Below are 18564 nucleotides of genomic sequence, written 5' to 3' on the forward strand. Positions count from 1 at the left end.
GTTTGCTGGGCTCCCGCCCTGCAGCAAATCTGTCACTATCTGGAGGAATATGTGGTTCTGGCTTTAAGTAGTGATTTTATGTTTAATGGTAATTTCTTTGGATGTAGATGGGACAACAGATTTGCAAAAGATGAAAACAGATATGTGATGCTGACAAATTTTTCACAGTTAATAATTTATTATCACAAACAAATTGCATGTAATTGCCAGCTTGACCCCATTAAATCACAGAATGAACGCATCTTATTGCCATTCGGACTCACTAAAGTCACTTTGAAGATGGCGGCTGACTGTGACTGGTTGCAATACTGATCTTGTCTTCAAAGCAGCCATTTCAGAGGCAATGAGATCGCAGCTTTGGTAATTCTGGTTGTGCTTCAATTTCCAACCACTATTTAAGCCAGTGTGACTGTAGCGTTGTAGGTCCCAACACTTGTTTTTTGATTATTTCTACTTGTTTTCTCATATTTATTTTTCACCTCCAGCATGAAGAGAAAGTATCGTAGGCTTTACTCAAAAGCTTGTTTAATTTTAAAAAATTGGTGAATTATTGAACCTCAGTAGACTGATGTGAGCTAAATATCTAAAGTTAAAATAGTATTGGTTCTTTTCACTCTTTCATTAAATATTTTTATATTTAATGATAGTTTCATCTTGTTTTTATCTGTGAAAACCGCTATTGGTAAAACTCTGGATTTTCTAAAGATCAACAAAACTATTATTTATAACACAAGAAAACCAACAATGCCACTTTTGTCTTTAACTTTATTTATCAGCAGTGCTCATATAAGGACTTAAAAACCTTCAACAATCACAGAGAAACCGAACTGTTTCTATTATTGTCCACAGGCTCTGTGGTGTCCCACATAATGACACACCCAAATGGTTTACAAGACCTAATTTTAATTGTTTTCAATTAACTATGCACCACCCATCAAATTTAACTTCTTCAGCTCCAGCTGAATATATATATATAGCACATATATAAATGTGACTTACCTACCAAAATAAAAAATTTAGCGCCAGTATCAAACAGCTTTCCTAAAACAGGAAAATAAGATGAACCAATGCTAATTTTAGGGCTAGCAGCTGCTGGGTATGACAGAAACCCTGCTGATAATTACTGAAAATCCCAAATTCAAGTGACTTTTTCATGTTACTTGTGTTTTCTGGCCAGAAGTCAAAAATCCAAAGAAATTAACTTCAGTGTCATGTGAATCCCATGGTTGCTCTGTTTTATGTTCTCTATAAATTAAAGGAGAAATGGGTCTCGGTTCTTATGGCGTAAGAAGGTCTTAAGAAGCATTGCTTTCATTTTCTTTTTATAATGGTGCAGGAACTCTGTGTTAAGAGACTGAACTGAATAACATAGACATTTAAAAACTACGTGTTTAATGCTCCCTGCTTCTGGGAGATTTGAGTTTTTCTTCTGATTTCCTTAATAATGTAAAGCACCCTTGGCTTTGGCTAACACTTTTACATTTCATCACCACATAATGTTGTCTGACACCTTGTGAATGGTATCTTGAAGCTATAACAGCACAATCTGCTGACCTGCTGTTGACCTCACTGTTTTTGAGAGTGGGAAAAAACTAACACATAGTTTGTATTCTTAACCGGTCACAGTGAAAGCATTAGGGGTGCCCTACAACCACATAATTTTTCAACCATCAACACCTACTCAATAACCCTTCCTACATAAAGATACAGCAGTCAGAGTTATGTTCATCCAATGCCACCTGTTTATTTCTAACCATCAAATGTAATACTTTTAATTAAATATATTTCTCAGTCTGACATTTCAGAATGGTGAAAGTGAAAAGTTGTGGGCAAAGCCTAAGAACTGGACCGTGCAATCCACTTTATTACCTCGAGCGCTCTGAGCCGCTCCAACAGGGGATTGCTGTCCTTTGAATTGTCCTCTGATGCGCCGTCGCCACCACCGGCCTCGGGTGAGGTGGACATCTCTGCTGTTGGTGTGGCAGACATGGGACCCTCCAGACTGTCCTGTTGCTTCCACATTTCCTCCAGGAGTTTGTCCTGGAAAGCAGAGAGCATATCAAACATGCATGCCTTGGAGTCACAAAGAGATGAAAACTAAATGCTCCATATTCCATAAAGCTCCAGTTATAAGAGCAATAAATCTTGATGAGCAGCACACCGAGAGCTGCAGCCACTGCATAAATAAAGCTGCTTTGCTTCACTTCAAAGATTTATTAAACTTCTATTATTTATGCTGAAATGTGCCAGCTAGTGCTCTAGGCTACTGGATTATGTAGACATTAAAAAGAAGAGGCTCCAAAATGGAGTCTTGGGGAACTCCATGCCATTTATCTACACTTAAATTAGACCCACTGTGCTTTTTCCTTTTTCATTGTCTCATATTACCTGTAACTGGGGTGGATTTTCATATTAAACATGGCTAAAATTTAAAATAATAAATAATAAGGTCAACGAATGTAGACGTAATCCCTGTGAGACAAAAGCTCAGACTGCACACTGCTCTAAACATTCAGTTTCACACATTTTTTTCCAATCTTGGCTCTCTATGATGTCATAGAGATGAGATACCTCTATTATGGTCATTTAAGGTACACAGCTTTGGCTATGAGCACAGAAACCCCACCCACATATTGTTTGTGAGGGGCAGCCAATAAGAATAAAGTTGCCATAAAGGGGGCAGGGCTATAATGGCTTGTTTGTACTCGTACACACGTATTTTGGCACTTTTTCTGTGTGCTGTGGACTTTTGCCGACACGTGAACATCATTTTGGACACTGAAAACTGAGCTTTTCACAAACTCCTGCCACAGTGAAGATTTTCAAAGATTCAGTTTCTGCATTTACACGTGAACAAAGTCAGCATCAAAGGTGTGCACCTTTGGGGTGCTAGTTTAGCTCAGTGGATGCCACATGACCACAGTTTGTGCCTTCCCTCTCTCTCTCCGCTCTCTTCACCACAAATGTGCCCCTAAAAAATAATCTCACAAAAAGATTTGTGCTTTTATCTCCTCTTTACATGTTAGAATATGTTATTGTATGTGGACTGGACTGGTCAACGTTTCTTCACGGTTAGAGTTATATTGCCTCCTGTTGCTTTGACATGCTCTTGACAACACTTAAGATGGTTTTTCTGTTTTACTATTTTATTATTATTATGGTATGAATCAGAATGCTTTATCAATCCCAGAGAAAATTATGTAATGTAAGGATTATTCTGAACTGTGAATCATGCAAAGCTACTCTAGGAAAGTCAGGAATAAGAACATGTTAGTAGTAAACTGACCCTATTCTTTAGATAGCATTAGAACATATTTAGCAGTGAAATAAGTAGCACTTAGCCTATTTCCCAGTCATGGATCAAACATAGTCTTAGACTAAATGAAAACTTTCAATTAAACTTCAACTGGGAAAAGTATTTAGTCTGAGATTAGTGATAATCCATGTCAGAGAAAATAATTCCCACACTTTCAGTGGATATAAGTTAAGACCTTAAAAAGAGCTGAGCTGCCTCTGTGCTGTTTTTATCATTTTACTGATACTCAGTTAAAGAGTAAATGGAGTTTACAACATAGAGTATACAGTACTGTATGCTCAGAGTTTCACTGGGAGTGACCAGGATGGACAAGTTTGAAACAGATACATCAGGGGGACAGCTTTGGTTTTGAGGATTTGGAGACAAAGTTAGAGAGTCAAAGCTGAGATGGTTTGTAGATGTGCAGAGGAGGGATAAAGGATATACTGAACAAAGGATGTTGAATATGGAGCTGCCAGGAAGGAGGAAAAGAGAAAGACCTCAGAGGAGGTTCATGGATGTAGTGAAGGAGGACATGCAGGGGATGGTGTGACACAAAAAGATCCTAGAAATACTGCGGTGACTACTAAAGTGAGCGCTGAAAGAAGAAGATAGCATACAGTATATGGAGTATATGTAGCAGTGTAGGACAGCCTTCTCTTTTTCCCATCATTGTTTTGGTTGATGCACACAGTTCAAGCACTTTAAGCTTCATGCGTTTTGCACTCTAATGTGTTTTTTGGAGCGTCACTCATAGATGATAAACTGCCTGCACATGAGGCTGGCCCTTAATGCAATGATGCATCATCTTTCACTTTGCATTATTAGTATAAAACTGTAGAATGCAAACATTAAAAAAGCTTTGACTCAAACAGGAGAAGATGGATTGAAGTATGAAAAGGACGGAAGATGGATAACGCTGAGATTACTAATTATGAGACTTGTTTGCATTTGCTATACGGTTCATTAGCTCCTGTGATTTGCACATTCAGCCACACTAACATTACTCATAAACAACATCAAAGCTGAAGATCTTGAGCATGTGTGACTCTGTGTCCCCTCAACACAAAAAAATGATTGCATTGTGGGGACTTGGATCTATCTGGAGACACAACGCAGACCCCCGCAAGCTAAACTATTGCATCATTATTGGTAGTACCATAAACACGATATTTTTTCATAAACATAAATATCTAAAAAGACTTAAAAGACTGTGTGGAAAAAGTATTTAAAATGTATTCATTGATCCCTTGTCATATGCAGTTGCATGGATGAATATTCCCATGCGTACAGCAGGTTTTAAAACTATGCATCATCCCAGCAAGTGTCCATTAATTTTTTTTTTTAATACTCCAGCAAGCACATGAAAATGAACCACATCAACCACCCACTTCTACACAAAGCATAAATGTATTATAAACTTGATTAAAAACAAAAAAGGCATTTTAAAGTGAGATCAATAGTGTATCTAAAAGTAAATCACCCCGTGTATTTCAGCTATATAAAAAATGAAAAATATCATCTGTTAATTTATTTTCTTGTTAGAGTTCAAGACATTTTTGCAAATGATGTTGGTAATTTGTCTGTTTCACAATATTTCAGATTTTTCTGAAACTTTCATACCTGAAAGAAAGAACTTGTGACTGAAAGTGTGTTGGGTACCTTGTATGCTTTCATAAGGTCCAGTGGGTCCACCTTGGGCCCTTCCAGTGAGTCCTGGTTCTGTAGTAGCGTTCGCACCGTCTCCTCCATGCTGTGGTTAGGAATAAAAAAAACCTGTTAAAATATCATCTTCTTAATGAGATGAATTAATTGCCATTAAGTGTTGTAGGACATGTAAAAGGCTAATTATTACTGTGGATAATTTATATTTTAGAATACATTTTAACCATAGACATTTTATGGCATAGCTGCTGCTCCTCCACATCAATTTGAGCCAGCTGAAGGGGTTCAAGCACCGCCCGGACCCCTCCACCACTCATCCTGGAGGAGACCCAGTGAAAACTAGAGAGATTATACCTCTACTGCATTTCGTTGCCCTGTACCTGTGCATGTGCAATGACAATAAAGTTGAATTCTATTCTATTCTATTCTATTCTATGCCTCTCAGTTGACTTGGTTTCTTTCCAGAAGTGCTCAAGGAGGCTGCTGAAGAGAGGGAGTAAGGTTACATCCCTGCTCGCAGCTCTGTGAAACTCATGACTTAAAATCTAGCATCAGTTTAATGGGAAATAGTTTTTGTATCTTGTTCCCTATTACCATTTTCCACGTTACCCTGCTATCACTGGTTAGAATCAGGGAGCATAGGTCCATGTGGGAAACTCAGTCTCTGCAGTGCTGTTAAAAAAAACCCTAACTTCTCTGAGATACACATAAGGTGCATTTTGGTGTCAGGGATACAGCTAGACTTTTCAGCCGCTGACAGCAAATACCATTTGTTGTGGTGTTTTACATTTTTCACACATGATCACCAAACAGGGTCGGGGCATGAAGTTTGCTTTTCTCACATGTAGCACAGAGCAGGAAACGCTTCAGACTCTTCTCACAACTGGACATACTGGACACAGGCGCAGGAGGGAACATCATTGATGCCCACCTAAGCCTGCACCTTTCTCACAAAATACTTGTTTAGGTTCAGGAAAACATCATGGATCAGTTTAAAATGCACAATTTTACAACATTAACGTCTTAATATTGAAAAATTGCACTACTCTGAATCAGCTGCATTTACATGTGACAACAAGAATTCCTAACCAAGCATCCGTTTCGTCTAAGTCATTGAACCCGCTCCAGGCAGCGGATTAACCAATAGGACAACTGTTTAGTAACCAAAATTTTCATAAACAACACATCTCACTGAAACTTGAAGGAAAGTCAGAGACTGATCACTGGATTCATCATGTGGGTACCAGGACCAAAGTGATGAGCCACCTCACTGACAGTAAATGGTAAATGGACTGGTTCTTATATAGTACTGTTAAATTTTACTGGAGTACTCTAAGCATTCACACCCATTCATACCAGCAGTCTTCTTTCTATGTCTTTTCTACGTGCTCTCTAGCTAACATTCACACAGGGATCCGTGTCTTGCCCAAGTATACTTTGGCATTCAGACTGGAGCAGCTGTGGATCAAACAACCAATCTTAATCTCTGATTATTAGATGACCTGCTGTACCCCTTAACTCATAAAGCTAATACAGCTTATAAAAACAATTTAATTAACACATTTCGGAGACCGACATACTGGAAAAATATAGTTGTTATTACTTTTTGTTCATTCATATATTAAAACTAACCTCAGACTAAGACTCCATCCTCTGTTTAAATTTTGATAATGGGGTTACACCTTAACATTTGGGTCACTGACCAAATTCTCCTTAATTTAAAAGTTAATGATAAGGCAGATAGTGAGTAGAGACATTAACATGTCTGCAGTACAATGTAACTTTTCCAGGCTGCTGGACACAGTAATGAAGTTCACTAATTGGAAGCAAAGGTGTAGAACAGGGAATGTGAAGCTGTTACCAGCTGATCTTTAATAGAACATCTCCACACTTTATAATTTATATGTTGGCAGCATGAGAATTTGACATAAGTTGCATGAGCTGCCACTGAGAGGACAGTTTTCCACAACTAATAACAAGACATAATGTTTTAGGTCCTCTACAATATAACATGATGTTAACGTCAAAAAACACAAAAAAGAGATGATATTAGGGCATTGCTACACGGTTGTAAACACAATCGGCCATTAAGTTTTTCCACTTCGCAGTAGCTACTAACTTTCCATTTCTAAGCTATTCCAATTATGGTTCCATCAATCTTGAAAAAAACAAGATGGCACTACAATATAGATTTTCTGCATAATGGATTTTGTTTCCAGGCTTTTTTCCCCCTGTTAATTAAGGTAGCTAGTCAGCACTTGCATTAGCTACTTCCTTAAATTCTGCTAATTCCTCTTTTTTTAAAAAAAAATAAAAATTATTCTATATACAGTTCTTTCCTGATTAACAACCAAATGTCAGATAGCATATCTTTTGGATTAGTTAATTTTCTTTCCATGTTTTTTTTCTCTTGCTAATTCGCTACAGTAACTTTATCTAGCATCACTTCAGTGGTACCCTCTTATCCAAATACAGTCCTGCCCATCTAAAAATGAAAAACTAAAACATACTCTAAACAGTTGGTGTATTAGCTAGCAGCAATAGTTTTGGCTACTGACGTCCTGGTCCATTCCTATCAGTCATCAGTCCTATCCACATTCAAACAAAGGGAAAAAAGGGCACTTGAAGAAATCAGTTGTCCTGATTAGCACATTTTGTTTTAAGTCTGTTTTTCTTTAGCCAAGATGAGCATCCCAGCAAATATGACACGTGAGCAAAGAGGCTAATGCTAGCCAACACTAATCCCTAGCTAAAGCCTTGCTCTACTCTCTACCTCCACTTTGTCTTCCTATCAATAACAGAAGTAGCTACCTAGTACCAGCCTACGTTAATAACACCCAGCTGCTAAGATAAACCTTGATGACTAACCCAGTAGGAGCCTTGACTATCAAGCTCCACACGATTCTACATAAAGCTAATATGGTGCTGACCAAAAGGCTGAGGCTTCAGAAACAGGAATCTACATACCAATGGGTAAAATCTTTTGAAGTGACATATCTGGTGGTGTAGCTGTTTTACAAAACTTGCTAGTTTGGGGAAAACAAAGGGTCTTAAAGAGCTTTTTGGCTGGTAGCAGCTGACTCATGTGAATCCTGAGAGTATCCACAGGCAGGACAAATTAACAATCAATTACTGATTTGCTTTAATGTTTGATTTTATTCAAGCCATCCATAAAAGTGCTGCTGACATTTCTTCAAAGGGCTTCAGCTATATCCGTGTAGCTTTTGACTGTTATTTTGTAATCGTTTTCCCCTGGAGCTGTGTATGCTTGATGGACGCTGACCATGCCTCCGTAATGTCGTATGCAGTGACATTTTGCCCTGTCACTTCCAGGCCAGCCTTTCCCTCTGTTAGATGTGTGTGGCACAGCCATTAGCGCTGGCTGCCGACTGTGAGCACTCCATTGGCATTCCTCTCTTCAGTCACTGCCACTGACCTGAAACAAGCTCAGCCAAAATGGAAACAGCGGGTGGGATAGTGGTGGGAGGGGATGATACTGAATTCGAGCAATCTTTGAGTTTAAAGCCCACGAAATGCATTTTGATCTGGATAGTCTGAGAGGCCAGATGTAAAATGCAGATTCCAATGTATGTTGCTCAACAACTTCAGCAGACCATCAGTGCTGTAAAGTGTTGGGGGTTAAAATGATGCCGGTACTACCCACGCTGCACTTGTGGTGCTTTAAGTGAAGCACTTTGGATCTTACTGTATCCACCAAATGGAAAATTCAATGAAACATTAAATTCATGAGCGACCACACGATGAATGCTCTCTGCAAAATCGACCATGTTATGAAGCCAAACGCTGCAGTTTGAGTGAGTTTGTATAATGACACATGATTATTCTTTTAAAACAAATGGAGTACTTTTGCTAGGACATCTTATATATATGTACGGTAGTGACTTCCCGGTCATAAGTACATTCTGAGGAAGAAATTATTTTTTTACTTTGACATTTTGACAATTATAGATAGTCAGCTAATTCTCTGACTGTTTTGTCACAGAGATATACAGATGTCCTTTGGCTATGATGAAACTTAAAGTTCACCATTAAGGATAAATAAAGTTCAGATTCAGGGGTGAGCAAATCATTTTTCTTAGGGGCTTGTCGATTGGAAAAGACTGGGACTGTTGTGGAGGGCCACACCAATAAGCTAAACTCAGCCTTCCACAACAGTCCCAGCCTCTCATGTGACCACTTAGGAAAATTAATAATCTTCCTGAAACTTGGCTTGTTGACTTCTGTATAAAAGATGGATGAAGAGGTCATCCTTTGGTGGTTTTGGACTCGGTTTGCTTGCCTGTTAGTTTTTATCTTTCTTCATGGAACTTTTTAAAACTGTAATGAGACACTTTTGTGTTATATATTTACATATTTTTTCTGTATATGTTTTTATTTGAGTTCTTCTTTACTTTTAAGATATTTTCTTAGTGTTTGTGTTTACTTCTTTGGCCACTTTAACACAGGAATTTCCCAAATTTATCTTATCTTCCATCGATTTTCTATGACTTATCCATTTCAGGGAACTGGAGCCTTTCCCAGCTGTCATAGGGCAAGAGGTTGCCAGTCTGTCACTGGCTTGTCAAGGCTCCAGTATTTTCTGTTTTGTTTTATCTTATATAATTGAAAGTGACATAAAATTATACTGGCGACTTATCCAGTTATAACTTCACATCTTTAGGACTTATGGCTCACTTACAGTACTGCCAGATGTTATGTAGACCAAAATTCATACGTTATGTTTGCTAAGGGTTATTTCAGGTATTGAATTGGCCAGGTGTGGCGCAAATATTCCCACACACCTAATATCTAACTGGCAGACTCACCCTGAGTCAGTGTCAGAACATGTGGGTCACAGTTGGGCCAGAAACGCATGGTTATAAAGGGAAAGTCCAATTGTCATAAGACTACATCTGCTCCTCACGAGGTCCACCTGATTCCCATCAAAATTCATGTTACTCTTATCAATTTTAATATTTTTACTGCCTCCACTTCCTTCCCAATCGGTCCTCCCTCACGCCACGCTGCATCCGACTGACCGCTGGTCATTTGAAATGAGGCTAGCTGCACGAGTCATCGCTCCATCGCTGAAGGGAAAGTGGGTCTACAGATTACGGGTGGGCCGTGTTCAAAATATATAATGTGCAACTGAGTGCTCTCAAAAAAACAAGCACTCGCCCTGTCTGACTCTGTCATAACGAGCTCTTGTAAATGCCACGCCATCGCAGACTCATCACTGAGACATCTGACTGTCCAGCAGACCTCATTTCAGAGCTGCTGCCCACCGAGCTCAGGATTTGATTCCTTAAACATATTACTCTGTTTTATTTTTCTGTTTTGTCTTTTCACTCCCAGTCTCTCCACTTTAAACTGTAGTCAGGGTTGGATTGTTACACTGGATAGACCTTTTCTTTGACAGCAGTCAGTCCATACACCAGAAAGAAGCTCTGGTTTCATTCAGCAGCTGTAGAGGTAGCTGTCCTCACAATCAGCTCCTAAAGAATTTCATTACTCTTGATTTCAGACGTATAATACACCGACTCCTCCTGACGATTACCTCTACAAATCAATCCACAACAGTCACACATAGCATAACAATGAAATACGACCTCTGCATAATAAAAGCCTCAATATCTTTGCCTATTTATTACAGCTACATTCTTTTGAAACGGCTGATACAAATGCGGTGCTCATTGTTTTGTTGTCTTTATAATACTCTGGAAATCTGTTGAAAAAGACTGCATAATAAAGGAGTTCAGCAGAAGACCTACAAGGCTTTTCAAGTTTAAAAAAAGATCTTTTGTGCCTTTTAAAGTGATTTTACAGAGTAAAAAATACAGCGAATGCTGCTAATTATCATTTGGATTTAAAGCAGCAAGCCCTGATTTACTGGGGGTGTAAAGGTCAGAAATTATTGTGACTTCAGATAAATTATCAGACTTAAGCTGCTGTCAAGAGACAGAAACTATTCTGAGAGTTTGAACTGTGCAGAGATTATAATTGTTACAGTTCAAAAGACGCTGTGATGTCACCGATTGGTTGTAAAGTCGTCTTCTGGGGCTTCAATTTTAGACCGAGGGTGGATTCAGCAGTAGTGAGACTCTACTCTTCAGCACGATGCATGATGCAGTTCTTGGACAGTGACCATTAGTTGTACAACACTTTTCAGAACATATTATGGAATGCTCATGGGATGGATGGATATTTGACCACTCATCTAGGGAGAATTGGAAGAATCCATTTAAACTGGTTGGTTTCCTGGCACAGACTTGGCTTTTAAACACAGTCTACAGATTTTCAACAGGGGTGAGATCAAGGGATTGGCAAGGTTATTCCAGAAGCTAAATATTAGCCTGCTTTATCCATTCCAAAACCAGGTTGATGTGTGTTATGTGTGTTTGGAATCATTGTCCATTGATTCCTGTTGGAATCATTGGAACACCCAGTTGTGTCCAAGATTCAACTCCAGCTATTGATTGGAGGTGAAGTTTGTGCAATGTGCCAGTACCACATGCAGGATTTTGACCAATGCCATAAAGATGCCATGCTAAGTTATTAGCTAATGCTAAAAACAAGAACTTGCTTAGCAACTGTGTGTGATAGTAGTAGAAAATATAAGTAAGCCATATTATTTGTTATTTAATGCCATTAAAAATCCTCCAAACCGGCCAACGTGAGAGTAAGAAAAACAAAGCAGCTATAGGTGCCTACCTGTGAGTCAAAACAGCCGCGCCTTTAAATTTAAAACATGTTATCGAACACTTAGTCCTTGTACAGTTGTCAGAAAAGCGTGAAACTGTCCATAGGCACCAAAAATGTTTTCGTATCAGGTTGTAAACATGTTTATTCTTTCTGTAAAGTCAGACATTTTAACATGGGGGTCTATGGAGACTGACTCACTGGGCAGTAGAAGAACTGCAGGTTTTGGTACTTCTGCTTCATTTGGCTTCATTCTTCAACGCCAGATATTTATCACTTTATAACAAAGCATTAAGAATAATTATGGGAGTAAAAACAATCTAAAAATGTTACTTTACACATCTGGATCCATGAAATTGTCTTTTATTATTTCACCATCCACTGACACACATGTGCAGCCATGCATGTGTTTACAGTATGTGTGTCACACTGCTCCAGCAGCCGTGCAGATACTGGTCTTCAGTGACTCTGCTGCTGCCGCTTTGTGATGTTTTGCCACAGGCTACACTTTCCAAAGCACGACCCTCAGCTATCACGCACAACAATGTATGAATGAATGAATGAATGGCCTACATTCCCCCTTAAGTAATAATATGACCCCTTTCCCTACTTTGGTGTGACACACTAAAGCTCACAGTCTTTGTCTTCAGCTCACTGAGGTATCCTGTTCAGTGTGAGTGTGTCATCCTCTCACAGAGGCTCTGTTTGTCAGTCAGCAGCTGGATTACATCGACTACATGATGCTGTGTGTGTTATTTAGCAGTTTTGATGCCATGTGAGTTGTTTTATAAAATAGGAAATATAAAAATACAGAAGAATTTAATCAAGTATTAGATGGAGTGGAACTTGAAGCTAGCTTTTTTTACCTAAACCTAATCAAGTTGTTTTGGTGCCTGAACCATCGGGATTGTTTCATATTATTGAAAATATTCTTCATGAAGATGTGTGAACAATAAACTATTCTCAAAAGAAATCATCCCAGCAGGTTCTGTGATTCAAACTGCTTTAAGTGAAAGAAGAAATTATTTGTATCTTTATGAAACATAATTTTAAAGGAGGAAAAATAAAAACTGTCCCAGCTGATGCTCAGCCAAATCATCCTGATTTAGAGTTAGCTTTTTCAGGAATTGATCGATGTACTAGCATGAAATTGAAGCTACTCAGATATTTTGAAAATATCTCATAAAGATGTTTTTGTAAATAAAAAATGAGACTGAAAATATCCTGCAGAGCTTTAGCAGCTCAGCTTAAAGGTCCTCAGAGGCTGCAAAATTAGTGTCTGAACAGAACACTGAGGGGCGGGTTTTATTTCAAAACACTGCTTTGGATAAGATGTGTAACAAGATAGAAAGACTGAATAAAGCTGTTTTTAAAAACTCTGACATTTAGTGAATGCTTCATTTGTTATTTTCTGATTTTAAGCATGCATGCTTATTTATTTCTTTTTATAATTTTTAGCTGCCTGACACTTCACCCTGTGCTATCTATCAGGGACAGAGAGAGAGTGAAAAATGGGTAACATCTTCTGTAATTTTCCTAAATATTGGGCAGCAGATCAAATATCTTCTGCTTGGCAGGGAGGGAATTAACTTACGGTCACAAATATTGGAGGCCTAATCTCACACCTCGCTGAGCATATGCAGATCAAACTCGGATGAAGGGGCACCGTCAGTAGCCTAACAGTTGGCTGGACATAATGCTTGGTTATTATTTCCCCTTTATCAGATGCCAGGAGGGGAGATCAATAAGTGGACATGAGTTTGAGTTTTTAGTGTGGGGCACGCCATTAAAACTGAGTAGATTCTTCTCATTTCAAAGACGACCTGCGGTGGGCTCTTACCTTAATGAAACCGTTGGACGACACCGCAGAAGCCCAGCGGTTCGTCACATCAGGCTGTGGCGAGCTTTGATGGATGTGCTTTGGATTGTTTGCATCCCGACTGGACAGTTTTTTTTATAGGCTGTAGCCAATGGATTTTAATAAACTGAGGTATGAGGTGCAATGTTAGAGGGGAAACTTTTTGAAAGGTTGTACCTCAGAAAAAACCTTCATGGGACCCTAAGTGACACTACTGACTTGTTATGTGATGAAGTAATGACATTGTAATGTAATGTAATAAAGGTGTAGATGATTAATGGGCCTAATCGTGTACACCTAGCTCTGGATACTGACTGGTGGCATTTGAATGCAGCTAGTGTGGGTCACATGTGCAGTTCCTCTAAAAAAAAGCTTGAAAAAAAAAAAGCTAGCTTCTGTTAGCCAGATAAGCAGTAGACAATATATGGATGTAATGATGTTGCTATCAAGACCACCACATTTGGGCCTAATCAGGCCTATTTTTGGCTCTCCCAAAAGTCATGAGCCGTGCCCGATATGGGTCATGACAGCTGTTGGATGAGCCAGATGTGTTTAAAAGTCATGACGTGGTTTCAAATTGAAGCAGTAGTGGCTCAGACGCTACAACACTTCAGATACTTAGACAATACAATGTGGAACTGTGGCTTGATTAAGACAGGCATATTTATCCTGAGTCATATCCATCCATACATACATCCATACATTGATCCATCCGTCACTTGTCTAAAGTAAGAAGGTGGTGGCAAGAGGCTAAGCAGAGTATTCCAGACTTCTTTCTTCCATGCAAAAACTTTAGAGTTCCTCCAGGGGATGAATACAAGCAGACAAAATAAGTTTCCTCTGTAGGGTTGCTGGGCTCAACCTTAGAGATAGGGTGAGCCTTGTAGATCCAGATGGCTCTCAGAGTAGAACTGGTGTTTCTTTGTGTCATTATGCAGTGGTTTGGTCATCTGGTATGCGGATGCCTCTGGGAGGAGACGCCAGGGTCAACAAATGGTCAGTGATTTTTTTGGGGGGGCTAGATGTGGCCCAAAATGTCACATCATAGCTGAAAGCTATGGCTAAGTTGAGGCAGCCACATATTATATGATAGCAGATAAATTTAGGCCCAATGTGGAATACTTATGGCACTGAAGTTGCGGTTACGCTGCTAGTAAATGTTATATGAACAGCCTATGGCCGAGGCAGTTACATTTACCCTTGAGTGAACACTGTCAACCAAACCCAAATGGAGCCCAGGGAAGACTGTAAAGTGGGACACGTTTGGGGCAAACAATTATTGCTATCTGTGGTGAGACAGTCCCCACAAAGCCACGTCATGCTTTGTGTAGTCCATAAGCCCTCTTAGACTCTTACACAGTCTCCGTACACTTTGTGCATCTCACTCAAAAACATTCATAAAACCATCTTGTGAGTAGACTTTGGACTCTTAGGAGAGGATGTACTGTAAGTACGGCGTGATGACTGTGCTACCTGGAGAAGTGTTGCTGCAGTGTCACCATCTGCCGCCCACCCAGCTGAGGCTTCGCCCTCTCCCTTCTCTCCACACCCAGATGTTGTTTGTTCTCCAGCTGGGGATTATTATCACGGATCAGTCTTGATGGCGTAGCTGCAGGGCGAAGGAGTAAACACAGTTAGTTTGTTGTTAATCTCGCATACCATAATCCCACTGAACATTTCAAAGGTACACTGCATCTGTTCACACCCCCCCCCCCCCCAACTTTTTCCTATTTGGAAGAGAGCGGGAATACCCCCCCCTTTCTCCTCTGTTCAGATCACACACTGTAGTTTTAAATTACTCTCAACATCCCTGTTTTCCCCACAGCTGATGGGTTGTGAGCAGGACTTCCTACTCATGACATTTAAAACAGGGCCTCGGGGTAATCTGTCATTTTGAACCCATATACCGTGCATGTTAAAAAAAAAAAAAAAAGAGAAAAGCATGTTGTTATGGTAGCAAAAGTTCAGGTGCTGTAAATATTATAATGACTATAACAGCTCATGGCTGCTCCTTTGGGTGTTTACCTGTCTGGATGGTATTCAAATGAAAAAAATCTGCTGGCCGGGAGAATTTAACACTTACAGTAAACGTGGCCAATATTCGTGTCAGCAGCTCTAATAAACCCGGCATAAATAAGTGGATTTCCAGTTTGTTTGTTTGTTAAAGTCTCGTTTTGCATCGACTTCATGGGAATTTTCCGTCTAGAAAAGTTCATTTCTTCTTTAGTGTCAGTCAGTCTAAGCAGCGATATGAGGAAGCTAAGCATAATGATAATAGTTTCCAGGCTATTACAGAAATAATCAGTTTGGCTGAGTGGGTTTATTTTTATTTTTCTGCATGAGTGGAAGCCTCAAGCCACAGGTTTGGCTCGCTGTGACTCACTTTACCAATCAGACTGCATCAGCAGTCCTCCACCATGCAGTGCTGCAGTGCAGGAGAGAATCCAGCGGAAGAATATGGACATGCACGAGGCATCATCGCCCTGAATATTCAGATTCACACATGTTTGTTACCATCCCAATAAAAACATGGAAGAAGAAAAGTAATGCAGGGTGTTATTAATATGTTTTCACACATAAATGTTTATGCTTTTTCTTACCTGAGCTGTGTCGTGTGCACTGATACGTGTCCATCTATATTAAATGGAGATTTTTTCACTTTTAAAGGGTGTCTTTTTTAGGTTTGCTTGAATTCAATTCAGTTTTATTTATAAAGCAAAAAATCAGAAGAAAGGTCACATCAAGGTGCTTTGTTTTGCAAAGTGAAGAGACTAAAATATCAGAGAGGAAACATCACCAAGCAGCAGGTTTCCCTTCCTCATGAGCAGCATTTAGTGAGTGCGGGGAGGAAGAACTCCCCTTTAACAGGAAGAGACCTCTGGTTGGGCGAGAGGGGGGGGGGACCTGTGAGGAAACCAGTGATCGAGCCAGAATTATGCCAGAAGCTCGTTGATGGCTACCAAAAGTATCTGGTCAAGGTGCAATGTGCTGAGTGACATTTAACCAAATATTAGTGGGCATTTGTCATTTAGAGAAAATCCTACATATATTCAAACTTGTGCACCCAATTCTTGTCTTTCAAAGTCATTAAAGATGTTTGCTGCACAATCATTCAAGCCTGGAAAAAGCCCCAAATTACTATTCATGCCCACGATGAGTGGATAAAAACTTCTGACCACAACTGTAACAAAGCTTTTTCACAGCAGACGTGTCAAATTGTTAAAATGGAAAAATCGAATGTGTGTTTTAGAAACACATCAAACACATTTATCAGCTAAAGTGAGTTTGTGCTTTTCTTTTTGTAAAGTCTCAAAATGTCCTGTGTGGAAAAGATTTATACAAGCGCAAAAAAGCATAAGAGCACTGCCTCCATCATTAAAACTGCAGACTTTTAGAGAATCAGAATGTGAGTCAAAGCCAGGGCCACTACAAAAGGTCAAATAACTAATGGCTCTCTTCTAATTATTCTTCCCATTAGTGTTGTTTTTTAAAGAATGAATTGCAGTCACAGTTTGTTTTTCCTGTAGCCAGCATGAGCTTGTAAAATCAGAGAATAAAGATGGAGGACTTTCACTGTTTTCATACAAAGTCAGGGACAAACCCATTAAAGCATGCGAAGGACGAACTGGTCTTAAGTGAACTAATATGACAGGACTAGTTTCTTAAAATGTTAATCAACGTTTTTCAGGCCTTCGGGTAATAAATCTGCATTTGAGGGAAACTGGCAAACATAGTGAAGTTTGAATCAGGGCTGCCATCTAGTGGTGATTGCTGAGTGGATGCACAGCAGGATAACTGAGGTTTGAAATGTTTCAGGACATTTAGGCCAAAGATTTGAAAAAATGTTGTCGCTGTGTAAAGAATCACATAGAGAACAGCTTTCTCTTCTTTATTTTCTTAAAGAGGAATGGGAATATAGATTTCTGCTGACACAAAATCCAAAGGAAACAGTCTAAAATCTCTATTTTGATTTACAGGTTAGCTGTTGTGATTTACTTTCAGTACTGTGCAAAAGTCTTGACCCATCCCTCATTTCTTTATCTTTTGCTCCCAACTCCTCTTGAGCAACAGTTTTTCAGGTTTCAGAAGCTCTTTCAAAGTTTTTTGTTTGCTTGTTTCTTTTCTTTTTTAGTTTCAGTTTGATTGACAACAGCTTTACAGCAGAACTTTAAAATTATTGAAGCACTTGTGGGATCATCCTGACAGAGAACAGAATAAAAAGCTGAAACATCCAAAGAAGAGTTTTGAATTTCCTTCAAGAAGCCTGTAAAACTATTCCTGAAGACTGCTCAAATGTATGTCTTGTTTTTGCATATTTTATTTAACTATGTGATACTGTAATAATTCTAAAGCAGCTTCATTATGGTGTTATAAAATAGCTGTATAATGTTGCCCCCTTGTGGCTATTCTAGGTAACGCACACTAATTTAACAAATGTAAGCTTCATGTGGTCGAGCTCCATGTCTTTATGTTTCTTAACATTATACACTATAGAATCTGATTCAAGTGATTTTTCACAAAATATTTAAATATATAACACTAAATATCTAAAACATATTTCACATCTCCAAACCAGAGTGTTACAGAGTGACCGGTTCATCCATAGTTTGGTGTTAAAGTATTGCAGACATATATGTGGGCAACCACAGACGAGGAATACAGGACAGGAATATTAATTTTATATAAGAAAAAACAGAAGCATAAGCATGTTTTTCAATAGCTGTCCAGCAGATGGAGCTCTTCACTCATTTTCCTCAGTAATCTGGAGTCACATGACATCTCTAAAGGAATCATGTGACTTTTGTCCTGAGCTCAGAGTCATGCAACATACATGTTAAACAAACATGGTGCAGACTGACATGTAATACAGATTTCTGATATTTTATATTAATTTCTGTTTGTTTCTGAGCGTAAACACCAGAATAAAAGATGACGGAGGAGTGAGCGCTGTGTATATGGAGGACCAAAACTGCCACAATTTAAACGTGGGGAAGAAAAAAAAAAGGTCAAGAAAATGTTAAATAAATAAGCCAAAATATTATTAAAA

General features: G+C 39.0%; 1 protein-coding gene across 1 annotated transcript in view; it reads right to left on the minus strand.

Annotated features, from left to right (window-relative positions):
- The window catches only part of LOC120433664 (nck-associated protein 5-like), a 45724-nt gene extending 38123 nt beyond the window's left edge, over window positions 1-7601 (minus strand). The window contains exons 1-3 of the mRNA XM_039600332.1: window positions 7471-7601; window positions 4958-5048; window positions 1870-2040 (exon numbers count right to left, since the gene is read on the minus strand). Coding sequence (XP_039456266.1) covers window positions 1870-2040; window positions 4958-5047 — 261 coding nt within the window. The 5' untranslated portion in view covers window position 5048; window positions 7471-7601. The remainder of the gene's footprint in view (window positions 1-1869; window positions 2041-4957; window positions 5049-7470) is intronic.
- Window positions 7602-18564: the final 10963 nt, after the last annotated feature.

The sequence above is a fragment of the Oreochromis aureus genome, linkage group 16 (genome assembly GCF_013358895.1).
Source record: "Oreochromis aureus strain Israel breed Guangdong linkage group 16, ZZ_aureus, whole genome shotgun sequence".
Taxonomy (NCBI): domain Eukaryota; kingdom Metazoa; phylum Chordata; class Actinopteri; order Cichliformes; family Cichlidae; genus Oreochromis; species Oreochromis aureus.